Below are 18,608 nucleotides of genomic sequence, written 5' to 3'. Positions count from 1 at the left end.
TTATGACCTGGCTGTCCCCCGTGTGACCACTCACAGCAGGTGTGATGGCCCCTGGCTGTCCTGTCCCCTTGATTTGATCACACACCACAGAGATCTTGACCCCGTCTATCCTTTTTGCTGGCAAGTCTTTCTAGACAGGGCTCAGGACCCATTTGTTCAGGAGGACTCTAGCGTCTAGAGAATGTGTGTGACTCAACCAAGGGTCACAGCTGGGAAGGGGGAGGGGATTGGAAACCCTCCAGGAGGCCCTTGTCCCTGAGCCAGGCCCCAGTGCTGGCGGCAGTCCTCTGACCTTTATTGAGCGCCAACTGCATGCCAGACCTGGCTGCACTGCTTTCCTTTAATGCTCCAACAACATGACAAGAGGGTCGGGTGAGGAGACAGGCCCTGAGCGGGAACCGGCACTCCAAGCGTTTCCCTCCACGGCAGCCGTCCCAACTCCCTCTCCTGCAGGGACCGTAAGAAGAAGCGGTTTGTGGGAAAGTCAGGACAGGAAGACAAGAAGAAGATTAAGACAGAGAGTGGCCGCTACATCAACAGCTCCTACAAGCGAGACCTGTATCCTGAGGGGCGTGGCCGGGGAGGGGCGGGGCCGAGCAGCTCCAGCAGCAGCAGCAGCTCCAATTAAGTGGGATCTGGGGGCGGGGCCGAGGATGAGGGGCCGGGGCTGAGCGGCTTCAGCAGCCACATCTCCAATAAGTGGGACCTGTGCTGGGGGCGGGGCCCAGCAGCTTCAGCAGCAGCATCTCCAATAGGTGGGACCTGTGTTCTGGGGGCGGGGCCCAGCAGCTTCAGCAGCAGCATCTCCAATAAGTGGGACCTGTGTTCTGGGGGCGGGGCCCAGCAGCTTCAGCAGCAGCATCTCCAATAAGTGGGACCTGTGTTCTGGGGGCGGGGCCCAGCAGCTTCAGCAGCAGCATCTCCAATAAGTGGGACCTGTGTTCTGGGGGCGGGGCCCAGCAGCTTCAGCAGCAGCATCTCCAATAAGTGGGACCTGTGTTCTGGGGGCGGGGCCGAGCAGCTTCAGCCGCGACTGGGATAACAGAACTGTGCTGGGGCGGTGTGGGGAGGAGCCTTCTTCCATCCCAGAGGCTTCACGCAGCTTCCTTAACAAGGTTTCCCAGCTATCAGAAGTGGAAACAGAAACAGAAAATTGATGATCGTGACTCGGACGAAGAAGGAGCATCTGACCGGCGAGGCCCAGAGCGAAGAGGTGGGAAGCGAGGCCGTGGCCAAGGTGAGAGCCAGGGAGGGTGGGGAGTATGGGTGCACAGGTAGGTAGAGCAGTTATGGTCAGATTAGGTTAACACTGAGGCACGGGTGCAGGGGCTACTGCAGAGCCCCAGAGCTCGGTGTGTTGGGGTATGCTGCCAAAACCCTAGGTCCCTCCATGATCCCCCCACCCAACCCCCACACCCACAGGTTCCCCCTTCCTACTATCCCGGTCTCTGATGGTCACGAGCATCACCTGACAGGCGCTGGGAAGTACCGTGCCCCTCGGGTGCCTTGTCCCGGACCTCTGTCCACTTCACAGATGAAGCCACGGGGGTGACTTCTGGTAGATGCCCTGTTCACCTATTAAGCCTGTTGTCTAAAATCCTAAAGAACTCGGGAGGTGGAACCTTGTGGGAATGCTGCTATGTGGTCCATTTTCACCTGCAAAAATGGCATCTGCATGTGGTTCGACCTGACAGAGTGGGCATGAATTGAACCCCTGTGGCATCCTCAGGAGTGACGTTCTTTTTAGCAATGCTGTGGGGAAGTTCATGTCACCAAAGACGCAGTCAGAAGCAGCTTTGGTTCTGGGAGGAGGCGATCACGGGGGATGTTGAGGAAGATACTTCCTCAAAATGTGGGTTGGCAAATAGAATATTTGGTCATTTGAGGACTTCGACCTCTTTGATCTGGCCTGGGTCCCTCAGCCAGTAAAAGGCTAAGGTGGATTTGAAGCCAGCTCTGTCTGCCAGAGCCTGTGCTTAAGGGCTGCTGTCAGGGAGGGGCTCCCACTTGCTGGGTGTGGGCAGGCTGTGTCCTGGAAGGCCACACATGACCTGGGAGGCAAGATGACTGCGAATACCCATTTTACAGGCCGGGAAACAGGTGCCTTATGAGGGCTGTGACTGAACCTGAGTCACCCAGCTGCCCAAGGCTCCCACCTGGGGCCTTCCCTGGGGAGTGGGGAGTTTGGGACCATGTCCTGGGTCTCTCTCAGATGGCATTAGCCCCTGCAGTGTCCCTCCACCTTCTGGGGCTGGTCACTGCCTTCTCTGGGTGTCTCTGTGAGCCTGCGTGCATTTGCCTGGGCCTGTTCTCTGTGGCTCCTCCCCCTCCAGCTTTCCCATCTGTGGGAGTGTCTCCTTGTCAGCGTGGCTGGGTGGGGACCACCCACACCTCACTTCTCAGCCTGTTTTTACCTGGGTGAAACAGCAGCTTCTGCTGTGAGCAGTGCTGTGCAGTGGGCGGGCAGGGGCTGGGGAGACGGGGGCGACCTATGGGCTTTGGGAGAAAACAGCTGTTCTTCCTTTTTGTCCTCATTGGAGGTGATAGGTCCTGCGAGGCACCCTGGCTCCCCTGGAGACAGCTGGGAACACCCCAATGGTCATCCCTCTAGGACCGCTGGGGAGGCTGCTGTTATGAATGGGGAGGAGGAGGAGGACACAGGACTTAGTGGGAGCCAGGGAGGGTGGTGCTTGCCTCCCGGAGAACTAGAAGAATGGACTACCTGACGCCCACCTGTCGGGCTAGGGCAGGGCCGCTGACCTCTGCTGCTGCTGCTGCTTTGCTGTGTGACCTCAGACAAGTCCCTCTCCCTCTCTGGCCTTCTCTGATTCCTCTCCCACCTAAAGGAAGGTTCATCTACACCCTTTTTTCATCTAACAAGCCTAGAGCATGGTGTCCATGGAGACAGAGGCTGAGGTCTGTTTTGGTTACTATGGGGGACCTCAGAGTGTGCAGTAGCAGTAGGTGTGGAAACATACACTTCTTGGTTGGAGAATTTTTAATAGTAACAGTCATGCCTAAAAGGCTCTCACTATGGGCCAGGCCTTGTTCTGAGCACTTTATACCGTGGAAATGCATTTTCTCTTCACCCGTGAAGGAGGTGCTGTGATTTATAATTCACAGATGGGGAAACTGAGGCACAGAGCCATTTACTGACTTGCCCAGGGTCCAAGAGGTCACACCTGGGATTTTAACCCCAGCAGTTCTGGCCCCGTGTTATTGACCACTCCATGAGGCTGCCTAAAACTTTATTAGCCACCTACTGTGTACAGACACTGGGCCACAGCAAAAAGCACAGAACAGGAGTAGGGACAGGGGAGGAGTCTGCAAGCTTCTGGGAGGAGGAGATCTTGGGAGTGATCCCAACAGCTGAGCTCCCTGAATCCCTGTCCCAGCAGGTGCATCCCGGCCCCGCGCCTCAGGCACCCCTGCAGGCTGCGTCCGCCCGGAACTCAAGACCAAGCAGCAGATCCTGAAGCAGCGGCGCCGGGCCCAGAAGCTGCGCTTCCTGCAGCGTGGTGGCCTCAAGCAGCTCTCTGCCCGCAACCGCCGCCGCGTCCAGGAGCTGCAGCAGGGCGCCTTCGGCCGGGGTGCCCGCTCCAAGAAGGGCAAGATGCGGAAGAGGATGTGAGGACCGGGACCCAGCCCCGTGGCTCCTTGATTGGCCTTAGGGTGGGCATCGGCAGACGTTCCTGTGCACCACTGTGTGCCTGGCCCAGTGCTGGGACTGGGGGCACTCCCTGCAGGAGCCATCGTCCGTGAAAAGGAGCACTGTATGGCCACGGAAGGGCAGCAGCTGCGTCAGCCTAAGACAGAAACGTTTGAGCAGGGCCTTGAAGGGTGTGTAGGAGTTCGGCAGCAAAGCCAGGCAGGCCAAGACCTGAGTTGGCAACTCAGCTGCTGCTGCTTCCATGTGTTCTGGGTTCAGAGGTCATGGCTGCACCAGTCAGAGCCCTGAGTGCCTCAGGGTTTGGCGATGGAATTTTTAATATAATAAATCTTTGTTGAGCACTGCTGGTGGGCCAGGAGTGCGGTCTACTTGGGGAGTTGGAATGGAGAGACCCAGGTACTAAAATCCCAGCTAACGTGGCAGAGGAGTTGTGGGTCTCCCCAGGGTAGGTTCTGCTGCTGTGTCCATTTAGCGATGAGGAAATTGAGGCTCAGAGCACAAGCCAGGTACCGGAGGTGGGAGTTGGTCCCCCTTCCTCCCACCGGGACATGGTTGCAGCTGGGAGTGGGCTGTGGGAGAGGAACAGGATGTGCAGCCCCGGGGCAAGGGCACAGCTGCTCCCCTCTGACTATGAAGAGGTTAACTCGACCCCTCCACACCTGGAGGTCAGAACCTGGCCTGCCCTCTGTCTTCTCACCACCCACCCCCTGTTTGAGGTTCTGAGAAGGTCAACGGTGGCCCCAGCAGCTGAATTCTCAGGCTGGGCCCCTCACCTGGCCGAGTCCATAGCGGAGGGGCCTTGGTGATCTCTCATCTAGCATGGACCCTGCTGAGACCTGACAAAGAGCTTTTTTCATGCCCCAGCCACCCTGGCAGGGAGGGCCTGGTCTGATCTCATTTTAGAGGCAGTTGCCCCACACATAGCCCCTTGACCTTCCCATCACCTCCTCATCAGGGCCTGCACTTACTGAGTGCTTGCTATGTGCCCCTCATGGCAGGCCCACAGCACTCTGGACAGGCACAGCCCTCCCATCTTCCCAATGAGGAAATGGATTCAGGAAGAGCCACTCAGTCCACACCCCAATGGAAATGTGGGCCCTCCTATGTCAGGGTCTCTCGGGGATCCCCTCTCCCGCTGCTCACCTGGGTCAGGGCTAGGAGGCAGGGGCCGCAGGCTCAGCCTGACCCAGGCCAGCCAGCATGGCAGAGAGGTCCTGCATGAACAGCTTCACCTGCGGGGGAGCCCAACACAAGTCACATCCCAGCCCCAGAGTCACTGTCCAGCCCCCATCCCTCAACACGCGGAGAGGCCAAAAGGCCAGGTGGGGACTGGAGACCCCCTCATTAAAAGAACAGCAATGATGGTGGTTCCCAGAGGCGGTGACTGAGATCCTAAACCGTTCTGGGTTTTAAAAGCCTCAGGCCAACCTTCCCAACTGCTGCGTGAGCAGACACCTTCACAGCTTCCTTGCTGCTGTCACCTGCACTATCCAGTTAGTATTTTCATTTACATCAGTCGGCTTTATTTTCTTGTAACTGGATCAGTCATGTTCATTGGTTTGTGATCTACTCTTATCTCCATGGGTGGTCGTCCTTGATTGTGTTTTAATTAACTTCTTCATGAATATGAGCTTAATAAATGCCATGGATCCATTGTAAAAACTAGGACTTGAGGGTGAACTTACAACCATCTGTGGGCTCCCCTCATATTTGTCATCGTATCAACAACTGAGAAGGAAACTTTATCTCCACCAAAAATGGAGAAAAATAGTTATCCCTTGTCCTAACTAGGGGGCAACTGGAAAAATAATGAAAGTGCAATGAGTAAATGAAGCTGTTACTGAATTCTGGCAGCCGCAGGACAGTGTGAGTCCCAGGCCCGGAGGCCAGGGAGTGTTGGGAGGTGGGAAAAGGCATAGTTCCCTCCATGGAGCCTTTCTCCTTGACGGGCAGAGAGTTGATTTGAAAAGAGATGATCTGGTCCTAGTGCAGTGCTGTTTACAACTAATTAATTACAACCGGTTACAGATTTTGTTCCTTCTTAATTTCCACTACTCCAGTTGGACTGAAAGAAAAGGGACTGACTTTTGCCTGTTTACATCAAGCCTGTGTTTCTGCTAGTCTCATGTGCCACAAGGTAACCAGGTAACAGGCCAGGCTGGGAAGAACAGTGGCATTGATGCATCCAACCAACTAGGAGGGGCGAAGCAGATTCCCAGGTTCCACATCTTGGTGTTCGGTTGGAATCCTGGCCATTGGGCAGAACAGGAATGGGAATGGGTTGGGGAAAAGGTGGGATGCCTCCCTTTATTTTGCCTCCACTTCTCAAAGGGGCCACGCTTTGGGTATACCCACTAGAAACAAGAAGTGTTTGAAGTCTGAAATCTCCCCCCATTATAAACCTATGTCATGCTGAGTGTGGTGGCTCACACCTGTAATCCTAGCACTTTGGGAGGCTAAGGCGGGAGGATAACTTGAGGTTGGGAGCTGGAGACCAGCCTGGCCAACATAGGGAAACCCCATCTCTACTAAAAATACAAAATTAGCCAGGTGTGGTGTGTGCCTGTAATCCCAACTATTTGAGAGGCTGAGGCAGGAGAATCCCCAGGAGGCAGAGGTTGCAGTGAGCCGAGATCATGTCACTGCACTCCCGCCTGGGTGACACAGGGCTAGACTCTGTCTCAAAAAAAAAAAAAAAAAGCCTATGTCACATTCTACGCTACACAACTCAACCTCACCCCACCCTCACCCTCCCTGCAGAAGCTGAGGCCTCTCTGTGCAGGAAGCAGGGAGCCAGAGGGCCAGAGATTAAGGAAGAGCAAGTCTGGACCTCATGATTTTTTACAGTTGTTGCCACATGTGTGGGCTGTTGGATCCTGTGAGAAAAGAGGGACTCAGCACAAACCCTGGCCTTCCTGGTAGAGGGAGGGCATTGAGACCAGCCACTTTTTTTTTTTTCTTTTTGAGATAGAGTCTAGCTTCATCGCAGAGAGGGGCATGGCTTTCTTCTGGCCACTGTCAGAGCCAAGACACACTCAGGAATCCATCCTAGACCTGGTGCCCGCGTGGTGATCGAGCCACGGCTGGGGCAAGGGCTCTGACCTTAGAGGGCCATGCTTAACCCAGGGAAGGTGTTGCTAACTGGGGTTTTAGGTACCTAATTTTTCCAAAGAGGGAGTGTTTGGGGGCTGGAGGTGCCATAAAGAGGGGCCCTCACCTGCTCTAGTTGTCCCTCCGTGTCCTCAATGTCCAGGGTGGGCGGCTGCCCCTGATGCTGGCACACTAGCTGGAACAGGTTGAGCACGGCCATCCTGCTGCGTCCCAGGAGCAGAGTCTTCTCCGCTGCTGTGTTCTGAATCTGAATCCACTTGGATTCCTGGAGAACACCCACCCTGCTCCCAATTATGGCAACTGGCCCGAAGCGGGCTGCCCTCTCTTCACAGCCACATTTTTTTGTTTTTTTTCTTTTTGAGATGGAGTCTAGCTTTGTTGCCCAGGCTGGAGTGCAGTGGCCTGATCTCAGCTCACTGCAACCACCGCCTCCTGGGACCTAGCGATTCTCCTCCTTCAGCCTCCCGAGTAGCTGGGACTACAGGCGCCTGCCAGTAGTAGAGACAGGGTTTTACCATGTTGGCCAGGCTGGTCTCGAACTCATGACCTGAGGTGATCCGCCCCTCTCGGCCTCCCAAAATGTTGGGATTACAGGCATGAGCCACAGCGCCCGGCATTCTTCCCATCCACTTCTGCCAGTCAGGCACCTCCCGAGGTGCTCTCGGCAGAGGGTTGCAGGAGCCTCGTGCCGGCGGATAGGGCGGGGCCTCATGCCCGAAAGGGCTCAGTGATGCCTGAGATCCCCTCCTTAGTGCAGCGGACCCTCTGGGGTACGCATTGCCCGATCTGTCCTCATCAGCCCTGGCGCTCCTCCCCACCCCGCTGTGGAAGCCTGGGGTCCCGACGGAGGGCGGGCCGTACCCACTGCAGCGTACGCTCCCTGGCAGCTTCCAGGCGCTCCTGCAGCTGCGTCCGCCTCTGGCCCTGTGCGAGCACCTCGTCCGGCCAGGCGTCCCGCAGCTGCTGCAGTCGCGCTCGCGCCGCCTCCAGCTCCGCTAGCCGCTCGCGCTCCCTGAGCCTCAGCGCCGCCTGTGTCTGGGCCAGGCCGTCGAAGCGCGCCACCAGTTCCGGGACCTCTTGAAACTAGAGTTGGGGGCGGGGAAGGGACTCACATGGGCCTGCAGTCCCCTACCCTCCCCATCCCACTTGGCCGCCGGCGTTCCTTATTATTGGAATAATCTTTCTGGAAAGTGACTTAAATGTCAACCTCCGTTTGTTAGAGACAAGGTCTCGGTCTGTCACCTGGGGTAGAGTGCAGTGGCGCGATCATAGCTCACTGTCATCTCGAACTCCTGGGCTCAAGTGATCCTCCCATCTCCGCTCCAGAGTAGCTGGGATATAGTCACACACCACCACGCCCGGCTAATTTTTTGTAGAGACAGGGGTCACTCTATGTTACCCAGACTGGTCTTGAACTCCTGGCTTCAAGCAATCCTCCCGTCTTGGCCTCCCAAAGTGTTGGGATTACAGGCGTGAGCCACTTGCGCCCGGCCGGTGTTAGCTTTCTGAATCTTCAGTTTTCCTAGCTGTAAAATGGGGTTGACAGTTGACAATAACAGGACTCACTTCACTGGACTTTAGGGAGGACTCAAAAACAAAACGTGGGCGGTGGCTCACACCTGTAATCCCAGCACTTTGGGAGCCGAGGTGGGAGGATCGCTTGAGCCCAGGAGTTCGAAACCAGCCTGGGCAACATAGCAAGACCACTGTCTCTACTAAAAATAATAATTAAAAAGATAGCCAGGCGTGGTGGCATGCGCCTGTGGTCCCAGCTACTTGGTAGGCAGAAGCAAGAGGATCCCTTGAGCCCAGGAAGTCGAAGCTGCAGTGAGCCGTGATCGCGCCAATGCACTCCAGCCTGGTGACAAAGCGAGACACTGTCTCAAAAATACTCCAAAACTAACAACCACAAAAACTAAAGCGTATCCCTGGCATACAGTGAGCGCTCCATAAGCGATAGTTCTTGGCATGCACGCCAAGAACTCCAGTAGTTCAGCGCTACAGTAGTTCGCCGGTCCGAAGCCGTCCCTGAGCCACTCAACGCCGCGCGGTGGCGCCGAGCTCCGAGCCTTCTTCCCAGGACTCACCCCGGGCAGCAGCTCCAGCGCTTGCTCCAGCAGGCGCGCGCAGGGCTCCAGGCGCTTAAGCCGGCGCTGCAGCCGCGCGCGTTCCTGCCGTAGCTCCTGGAGCTGGGTCCGCAGACGCAGCGCCTCCGCCTCCCGGCGGCTCGCCTGGTGTCGCTCCTCCGCCGCCCTCCGCAGAGCTCGATTGCGCCGGGCCTCGGAGTCCTGGGGAGTAAGGTGGGCAGAAGGCGATTTTCAGGAATCGGGAGCTGGCAGGGAGTTCGGAACCTCCATCCTGCCCTGACATTCGCATGCAAAACCAGGGGCAGCCAGCAGACCTGGCTCGGAAGCTGGCTCTTCACCCAATTCCCCCGCCCGCTTTTTTTTTTTTTTTTTTTTTTTTTAAATCGGCGTGTGTGTTTCCTGCCGTTTCCTTTTGCATGACGAAAACCACTTTTTTTTGTTACTTGCTGGGCTCCTATGGGGGTGTGAGCTGCTACCCATAGACCCCGCCTCCCCCCCAGGAGTCTCCACCTACCCGCAAAAACTTGTCAAAGCGGATGAACGACCCCTTTAGCTCCCGCTCCTTCTGTTCCAGCTGTTCCCAGCGCTGTTTCAGAGCTGCCATTCTGGTGCGGAACACCTGGGGGTGAGGAGTGGGTTGTCTGTGTGGGTTTGGGGGTCCGGGTCCTCCCATGCTCTCAGGTTCACACTTAACCCCTTCCACCTGTTGTCCCTGATCTGTGGCTGCTCCCTGCTCAACCCATCCGTGGCTCCCATCACCCAGGGATGAAGCCGAAACACCCTCCTCCAGCCCCCGAATGCCAGTGTCCCTGTGCTTCCCTCAGGCCTCATCTTACCCTCTCTCCTCCCATACTCTGTCTTCCGGCCGCTTAACTACCTGTGTTTGGTTCTCGCCTTCCAGCCAGTCTTTGTGTATGGTTTTTCTCTGCCTGTTTTTCCTTCCTTATCCCTTTCGCCTTTGCTGGATAAGCCGACTTGCCCTTCAGCAATCCCCAAGACGTTACTTCCTCCAAAAAGCCCTCCTTGACCACCCCCACGGGGAGGTAGGGACATCTTCTGGGCTCCCACAACCCCTACCCAGTGCTTCTTCCCTGCAGCAGTCACCACCTGAACACTTACTTGTTTTCCTCTCTAGACTGTGAGCCCCACAAGGGCAGGGACCATTGTAAGACCTTCAGGTCTTTTTTTTGTTTGTTTTTTGAGACGGAGTCTCGCTCTGTCACCCAGGCTGGAGTGCAGTGGCCGGATCTCAGCTCACTGCAAGCTCCGCCTCCCGGGTTTAAGCCATTCTCCTGCCTCAGCCTCCCGAGTAGCTGGGACTACAGGTGCCCACCACCACGCCCGGCTAGTTTTTTGTATTTTTTTAGTAGAGACGGGGTTTCACCAGGTTAACCAGGATGGTCTCGATCTCCTGACCTCGTGATCCGCCCGTCTCGGCCTCCCAAAGTGTTGGGATTACAGGCTTGAGCCACCGCGCAGCGACCTCCAGGTCTTAATGCAGTGCCCAGCACATACTCAATGCTCACAAATATATTTGCACCAACAACTGGTCTCATTTGATCCCCATTTGACAGATGAGGAAATCAAGGCTTGGAGTGGTAAAATGACTTTGTCTCAGACCTTGTCACTAATAAATTGGCTCCATCACTTCCCATCCGCCGGCTCACCACCTCTTTACAGTAGTCGGGGCTCACCTCCTTCTGGGCCTGCAGGGCCTGGTCTGCATCTACCAGCTCTTGCCTCTTCTCCAGGAGACGCAGCACTGGTGGAACGTAATCCTCAGCCTGCTCTGGTAGCTTTCTGAAGAGGCTCAAGTAGGAGGTGGGGGTGAAGGAAGCATGTTTCAGGGCCCCACATCTCACCACTGTGTCTGGAGTGCCCCATTAGCCACCTGCTGGCTGTTTAATTTTTTTTTTCTTTTTTTTTTTTTTTGAGACCTGTTTTTGGGTCTTGCTTTGTCACCCAGGCTGGAGTGCAGTGGTATAATCATAGCTCACTCCTGGGCTTAAGCGATCCTCCCATCTTGTCTCCTGAGTAGCTGGGACTGCAGGCATGTGCCACCACACCTGGCTAATTTTTTTTTTTTTTTTTGGTAAAGATGAGGTCTCGCTTTATTGCCCAGGCTGGTCTTGAACTCATGGACTCAAGCAATCCTCCTGCCTCAGCCTCCCAACATGTTGGGATTACAGGCATAAGCCACCATATCTGGTTGAATTATTATTATTATTATTATTATTATTATTATTATTACATATTTTTTGAGATGGAGTCTCGCTCTGTCACCAGGCTGGAGTGCAGTGGCACGAGCTTGGCTCACCGCAACCTCTCGCCTTCCAGGTTCAAGCAATTCTCCTGCCTCAGCCTCCCAAGTAGCTGGGATTACAGGTGCACGCCACCATGCCTGGCTAATTTTTGTATTTTTAGTAGAGACAAGGTTTCACCCTGTTGGCCAGGCTGGTCTCGAACTCCTGACCTCATGTGATCCGCCCGCCTTGGTATCCCAAAGTGCTGGGATTACAGGCGTGAGCCACTGCAACCTGGTTGAATTCTTTATTCATTGAACAAATTGTCCTGAGCACCTACTCTGGGCCAGGCACCCTTGTAGGACTGGGGGTGCAGCTGTGAACAGGACAGACAAAAATCCCTGTTCCTTCATGAGCTGGCATTCTGCTGGGAGCCACAGAAGATCAAGCTAATAAATAATAATAATAATAATAATATTAAAGAATGACAGGACATGGTAGGCACTGAGATGAAAAATTAAGTGGACTAAAGGAATCTTTCAACAGGGAGGAGGTGGCATCTGAGCAGAGACCTGCAGAAGAAGAGGGAGCAAGCCACGTGGACATCTCCAGGGAAGAGATTCTAGGACCCTGGTGTGGCTAGGGTGGGTGCAGAGGAGGGAGGGAGGAGGAAAAAGATGGGAATTGGGAGCAGGGAGGGGCTGAGAATCCAACTGCGGTGGGCCATGGTGAGTGGAGACTTTGGCCTTGAATTGAAGTGAAGTGGGAGCGGAGTGGGGGGTTTTGGGCAGAGGAGGGGTCCTTCTGGCTGCTGTGAGGAGCAAGGACAGTGGGCAGCTGCAGGAGACCAGTGGTGGTGCCACGGGATATTCCAGAGATAGTGTGGTTCCAAGCAGGGCAGCAGTGGCGGGAGGTGAGAGCAGAACTGATGGAATGGGGAGGGGGATGAGAAATGGGTCAGAGGTGACCCCAGGAACCGGAAGGATGTTACTGCCAGGGCAGTCTGCAGGAGAGCAGGTCGGGTGGGGAGACCAGCTCCCTGCTGTGGCCAAGCCCCAAATGCCTGATACCACTGCAGGCAGAGGCCCACGAGGCAGTGGAGTTCTGGAGTTCAGCGCCTCGGGAGAAAGGGAGAGCAGAAGGAATGACTAATGTGTAATCATCAAGGTTTTCCCAGCCATGGTCCAGGAGGGAACCCCCCTCCCTATTTTACAGATGCTAATACTGAGGTTGGGACTTGAGGCCGTGCTACTGAACATGAAGGAGGCACAGAACAAGCTTCCTCTGTTCCTCCTGAAAATGCAGTTTTGGGGGTGGATTGGGGAGCAGGATTTCATAGAATAATTCCTTCCCAGCTTGGTTTGAATGATTTAACCTCAGCCGGATCTCAGCTAGGGTTGGGGGATCAGGAACGATCCCTGAGACCACGGTGATGTCTTGGTTTCTCCCTGAGCCTCAGTTTCCTCCTCTGTGAAGTGGGGACAGTAACCCCACTGTGATCTGCCCAAAGAAGCCAGGACGCAGGAGGTGAGGAAGAAGGGATGGGCCAGCCCACGCATTCCGCCCTCCTGCTGGCCCTCCCTCCCTCCCTCTATGTCCCACTCACGTAGACAGTTTCTCTTGCAAAGCCAGTCGGAAATATTCCTCCCAGGGCACCGCCATCCTTCTGGCAATTGCCCCAGCTTTCTTTCCACCAGCTGGAGTTTTGCATAAGCCTAGGAGACCCTGGGGGTTCTGTGGAGCGTGGTGTGGAAGCCTGCTCAGCTCTCCCAGAAGGCAGCCACCAGCAGGCTCTGGTTGCCTGGCAACCAACCACACAACATTCCATTGCCTGGCTGCCGCCTGGGGAATCCACCCTTGGAGGGAGAGGGAGGGAGCTGCCAGGAAAGGAGCACCTCTGCCCCTCCAGGAGAGGCCTGTAATACCGCATCAAATCGGGTATGCAATGGAGTGGATGGGGGTCCCTTGGCCAAGAAATTGCCTCTCTTGGTGCCCCACGTTTGCCCAAGCCTCTTCCTGGTTGGGTAGGATAGCCTCACTATCAAGGCCACACTCGTGTGTACTCAGTCAATGGCTCGAAAGAATAATTCCTGGGCACCCACTGCTAGCCAGGCCCTGGGTGGAGTCACTCACTCCCAGTCCTTTGAGGTGCCACTCCCTGTCCTGGTGATGGGCGATGGGGCTCCTCTGGCTATTTCTCAGGGAGCCCCTAGACTGATTAGGGAGAGAAAGGGAGACCATCAGGACCTCCTAGACCTCATAGACCAGCTTAGAAGGGATGGTCTGGACTTGGGGGATGGGAGAAGCTGAGATAGTTTGGGCATTTATTTATTTATTATTTATTTATTTGACATGGAGTTTCACTCTGTTACCCAGGCCGGAGTGCAGACGCTCGGTCTCAGCCCACTGCAACCTCTGCCTCCCAGGTTCAAGCGATTCTCATGCCTCAGCCTCACGAGTAGCTGGGATTACAGGTGCACGCCACCATGCTTGAGTAATTTTTGTATTTTTAGTAGAGATGGGGTTTTGCCATGTTGGCCAGGCTGGTCTTGAACTCCTGACCTCAAGTGAGTCACCTGCCTTGGCCTCTCAAAGTGCTGGGATTACAGGCATGAGCCACCACGCCCAACCAATGGTTTGGGCTTTACTGTGGGTTGGATGTTATGCTCAGCACTCTATAGTATCTAAATTAATCCCTAAGACAGCCCTGTGGGGGTTGGGTGGTACTAGGGAAAAGTACTCAGAGTAATATGAAAAGTACCCTTGGGTTTCTCAATTCAAAGCAACAAACACTAGCATCTTGTCCTCCCTGCTTCCGGTCATTTTATTTTCCATTTTAAATAATTTATTTTCCATTCAAATAAATGTATTTTCTTTTCTTTTCTTTTCTTTTCTTTTCTTTTCTTTTTTTGAGACGGAGTCTCGCTCTGTCGCCCAGGCTGGAGTGCAGTGGCCGGATCTCAGCTCACTGCAAGCTCCGCCTCCCGGGTTTACGCCATTCTCCTGCCTCAGCCTCCCGAGTAGCTGGGAATACAGGCGCCCGCCACCTCGCCCGGCTCGTTTTTTGTATTTTTTTAGTAGAGATGGGGTTTCACCCTGTTAGCCAGGATGGTCTTGAACTCCTGACCTCGTGATCCGCCCGTCTCAGCCTCCCAAAGTGCTGGGATTACAGGCATGAGCCACCGCGCCCGGCCATTCAAAGAAATGTATTTTCTTAATGTAGAGCAATGGTGTTTCAAAAACCTATAGTTCCTTTTAATCCTACACTGCTTAAAAAACTCCTAAGGATTTTGTGAGAGCATGTTTTAAAAAACAGAACTAGGGCTGGGTGCGGTGGCTGAGGCCTGTAATCTCAGCACTTTGATTGAGATTAGGTGGGAGGCCAAGGTGGGAGGATTACTTGAGCCCAGGAGTTCCAGCCCAGCCTGTGTAACATAGAGAGACCCCATCTCTACAAAAAATAATAAGATGAGCTGGGGGTAGTGGCGTGTGTCTGTAGTTCCAGCTACTCGGGAAGCTGAGGCAGGACGATGACTTGAGCCCAGGAGGTTGCAGTTGCAGTGAGCTATGATCACTCCACTGCACTCCAGCCTGGGCAACAGAGCAAGACCCTGTCTCCATCAATCAATCAATCAATATCTATGAAATTAAAAAGAACTAAAACAATGTACGTTTTATCTTTGAGCATTTTTAAAAATTAAATTGGACACACTATCTTTCTGTACAGATTGATGTGAAGTTACAATAAGATACGATCTCATTTTTTCTTTCTTTCTTTCTTTTTTTTTTTTGAGATGGAGTCTCGCTCTGTGACCTAGGCTGGGGTGCAGTGGCATGATCTCCTCTCACCATAACCTCCGCCTGCTGGGTTCAAACGGGTCTCCTGCTTCAGCCTCTGGAGTAGCTGGGGATCGCAGGTGCATACCACTGCATCTGGCTAGTTTTTTGTGTCTTTAGTAGAGACAGGGTTTTGCCATGTTGGCCAGGCTGGTCTTGAACTCCTGACTTCAGGCGATCTGCCCACCTCGGCCTCCCAAAGTGCTGGAATTACAGGCATGAGCCACCTTGCCTGGCTTCATTTTTTTCTTTCTTTTTTTTGAGACAGAGTCTTGCTCTGTCGCCCAGGCTGGGGTGCAGTGGCCGGATCTCAGCTCACTGCAAGCTCCGCCTCCTGGGTTTATGCCATTCTCCTGCCTCAGCCTCCCGAGTAGCTGGGACTACAGGCGCCAGCCACCTCACCCGGCTAGCTTTTTGTATTTTTTAGTAGAGATGGGGTTTCACCGTGTTAGCCAGGATGGTCTCGAACTCCTGACCTTGTGATCCGCCCGTCTCGGCCTCCCAAAGTGCTGGGATTACAGGCTTGAGCCACCGCGCCCGGCCTTCATTTTTTTCTTAATTTTTAAAAACATAAAGGTATCTTTTACAAAAAGTAAAAGTCACTTTTTCCATATACCGTTCTATGGGTTTTGGCAAATGCATAAAGTCATGTAATCACCACCACAATCAATATACAGAACACTTCCATCACCCCAAAAAGCCCTTGTGCCCCTTTATAATCAACCCTTCCCTCCACCCCAGCCTCTGGCAACTTCTACATATTCTTTGTCCTTCGAGTTTTACCTTTTGCAGGACATCATACATGAAATTGCTGTATACACTTAGTAGCCCTTTGAGTCTGTCTTCTTAGTAATATTCATTTGAGATTCATTCATATTGATATGTGTATCAGTAGCTCATTCTTTTTAATTGCCGGGTACATTATGTTATGAATACTATAGTTTGTTGATTCATTCCCCAGATGAAAGATAGGTGAGTTGCTTCCACTTCTGGGCACTTGCAAATACAGGCTGTATTCATGTGCAGGTTTTTGTGCAAACATAAGTCTCAAGCCATCCTCCCACCTCAGCCTCCCAAGAAACTGGGACCTCAGTTGGGTGCCACCACGCCCGGCTAATTTTTGTATTTTTTGTAGGTGGGCTTTCACCGTACCGTCCAGCTGGTCTTGAACTTGTGTGCTCAAGCTCTCCGCCTGCCTCTGCCTCCCAAGTGCTGAGATTACAGGTGTAAGCCACCACACCCGGCCTAGATTACATTTTAATTTTTGACATAACTGTAGATTTACATGCAGTTTAAGGACCAATACAGAGAGATCCCATATCCCTTCCACCCGGTTTCCCCCAGTGGTAACATCTTGCGTAACTACAGTACGATATCACAATCAGAAAGCTGGCATTAGTAAAACCCACTGAACTCACTCAGATTTCACCATTCTAACATGCACTCATGGGTATGTGTGTGTGTGTATATTTAGTTCTATGCAACCTTGCCACAGGTATATTTATGTGACAACCACTGTAGTCAAAATACAGAACGGTTCATCACAAGGTTCACTAGAGGCATACCGGTCTCCCGCTTCTCCCCTCCCTAAGCCCTGACAACCATTCCTCTGTTCTTCATCTCTATAATTTTGACATGTCAAGGATGTTAGAGAAATGGAATTGGCTAGTCACGGTGGCCACGCCTGTAATTCCAACACTTTGAGAGGCCGAGGCAGGAGCATCGCTTGAGCCCAGGAGTTTGACACTAGCCTGGGCAACATGATGAAACCCTGTCTCTACAAAAAAAATACAGAAGTTATCCAGGTGTGGTGGCACATGCCTGTAGTCTCCGCTACTCGGGAGGTTGAAGTGGGAGGATCATTTGATCCTGGGAGACAGCGTCTGCAGTGAGCCCTGATCCCACCAGTGCACTCCAGCCTGGGTGACAGAGCAAGACCCTGTCTCAAAAGGAAGGAAGGGGAAGGCAGGGTAGGGGTGGCGGAAGGGAGTGGAGGGGAGGGGAAAGGAGGAAAGGGGAGAGAAAGGGAATCATTCAGTATGTAACCTTCTAAGATTGGCTTTTTTCACTCCGCATAATTCTCTTGAGATCCATCCATCCTGGTTGTTGCATGTATCGATAGTTTGTTCCTTTGGATTGCTGAGCAGCATGCCATGGTATGGGTGTATCACAGTTTGTTTACCCATTCAGGCTGAAGGACATTTGGGTCGTTTCCAGTTTTTAAGAATAAAGCATAAAGCTATTAAGAGTAAAGCTGGGTCAGGTGCAGTGGCTCATGCCTGTAATCTTAGCACTTTGGGAGGCTGAAGCAGGAGGATCTCTTGAACCCAGGAGTTTAAGGCCAGTCTGGACAACATAGAGAGACCCTGTCTCTCCAAAAAAAAAAAAAAAAAAAAAAAAAAAATTACCTGGGTTTGGTGGCACAGGCCTGTGATCCTAGCTACTTGGGACGCTGAGGCGGGAGCCTGTGAGGTCAAGGCTGCAGTGAGCTGTGATCACATCACTGCACTGCAGCCTGGGTGACAGAGTGAGACCCTGTCTCCAAAATATATACATACATATGTAAAATATATATACATATAAATTATATATAAAGAATAGATAGATAGATAAATAGATAGATGCCATGAAGATTCATGTACTACTTTTTGTGTGAACCTATGCCTTCATTTCTTTGGGATAAATGCCCAAGAGTGCAATTGTTGGGCTGTATGGTAAGTGACATTTCATTTTTAAAGAATCTGCTAACCAGGCACAGTGACTCGCGTCATTCTTGCAGCTAGCCAGGCTGTAACAGAGTGAGCCGAGCACTTCTCCCAGCACTTTGGGAGGCTGAGGTGGCCAGATCACCTAAGGTCAGGAGGAGTTTGAGACCAGCCTGGCCAACATGGTGAAAGTCCCCCATCTCTACTAAAAATACAAAAATTAACCTGGTGTGGTGGTGCACACTTGCAATCCCGGCTACTCTACTTGGGAGACTGAAGCAGAAGAATTGCTTGAACCCAGGAGGCAGAAGTTGCAGTGAGCTGAGATCGCGCCACTGCACTCCAGCCTGGGGGACAGAGCAAGAATCCATCTCAAAAAATAAAAATTAAAAATTAAAAATTAAATAAAAAACTAAATAAAAACTCTCATATTCTTTTGCATAGGGGCTGCACATTTTACATTTCCACCAGCAACAAATGAATGATCCAGTGCCTCTGCATCTTTGCTGTGATCACTATTTTTTTATTTTAGCCATTCTGACACGTGTGTAGTGATAGCACATTGTGTTTTTACTTTGCATTTCTTTAAAGGCTAATGAAGTTGAACATCTCTTCATGTGCTTATTTGCCATCTGTATATCCTCCTCAGTAAAATATATGTTCAGTTCAGTGAAACGCCTCTTGCCTATGTCTTAACTGGATTGTTTTCAACTGTTGAGTTTTTACTTATTTATTTATTTTAGAGCCAGAGTCTCACTCTGTTGCCTGGACTAAAAGGGTTCAAGCAATCCTCCCACCTCAGCCTCCTGAGTACCTGTGACTACAGGGGTGCACCACTGTACTTGGCTAAGTTTTAAAATTTTTTTTGTAGAGATGGGGTCTTACTACATTGCCCAGGCTGGTTCTGATCTCCTGGCCTCAGGAGAGCCTCCTACTTCTGCCTCCTCCTACCTTG

General features: G+C 52.8%; 2 protein-coding genes across 4 annotated transcripts in view; one reads left to right on the top strand and one right to left on the bottom strand.

Annotated features, from left to right (window-relative positions):
* Window positions 1–5,335, top strand: part of DDX54 (DEAD-box helicase 54) — a 28,274-nt gene extending 22,939 nt beyond the window's left edge. The window contains exons 18-20 of one of the 2 annotated variants that reach the window (XM_023203924.3): window positions 454–558; window positions 1,125–1,237; window positions 3,399–5,335. In XM_023203924.3, coding sequence (XP_023059692.1) covers window positions 454–558; window positions 1,125–1,237; window positions 3,399–3,631 — 451 coding nt within the window. In that variant the 3' untranslated portion in view covers window positions 3,632–5,335. Of the gene's footprint in view, window positions 1–453; window positions 559–1,124; window positions 1,238–3,395 lie in introns of both variants that reach the window. The other variant, XM_023203919.3, reaches the window with a different exon arrangement.
* On the bottom strand, window positions 764–12,773 carry CFAP73 (cilia and flagella associated protein 73). 2 transcript variants are annotated; one of them, XM_023203965.2, is made up of 8 exons: window positions 12,718–12,773; window positions 10,563–10,668; window positions 9,383–9,487; window positions 8,869–9,069; window positions 7,643–7,864; window positions 6,888–7,046; window positions 4,814–4,902; window positions 764–1,124 (listed from the first exon to the last, which is right to left on the bottom strand). In XM_023203965.2, the coding sequence occupies exons 1-7, from the start codon at window positions 12,771–12,773 to the stop codon at window positions 4,825–4,827; spliced, it is 927 nt and encodes a 308-aa protein (XP_023059733.1). In that variant the 3' UTR covers window positions 764–1,124; window positions 4,814–4,824. The 2 variants fall into 2 exon arrangements, with proteins under 2 accessions (XP_023059733.1, XP_023059728.1); XM_023203960.2 differs by lacking the exon at window positions 764–1,124 and having other exon boundaries at window positions 3,235–4,902.
* Between the last annotated feature and the right edge of the window lie 5,835 nt (window positions 12,774–18,608).

Source organism: Piliocolobus tephrosceles, chromosome 10, assembly GCF_002776525.5.
Source record: "Piliocolobus tephrosceles isolate RC106 chromosome 10, ASM277652v3, whole genome shotgun sequence".
Classification (NCBI taxonomy): Eukaryota; Metazoa; Chordata; class Mammalia; order Primates; family Cercopithecidae; genus Piliocolobus; species Piliocolobus tephrosceles.
This window is presented reverse-complemented; position numbering and strand designations above follow the sequence as displayed.

What these genes read in the sequence shown, in the direction of transcription:
- CFAP73 (XM_023203965.2), bottom strand. Translation starts at nt 12,773, where the DNA reads ATGGCGGTGCCCTGGGAGGAATATTTCCGACTGGCTTTGCAAGAGAAA. An exon ending in CCCTGCAGGCCCAGAAGGAG is followed by an intron (nt 9,488 to 10,562) that starts GTGAGCCCCGAC and finishes CCTCACCCCCAG; the next exon opens with GTGTTCCGCACCAGAATGGC. An exon ending in GCTTTGACAAGTTTTTGCGG is followed by an intron (nt 9,070 to 9,382) that starts GTAGGTGGAGAC and finishes CTTACTCCCCAG; the next exon opens with GACTCCGAGGCCCGGCGCAA.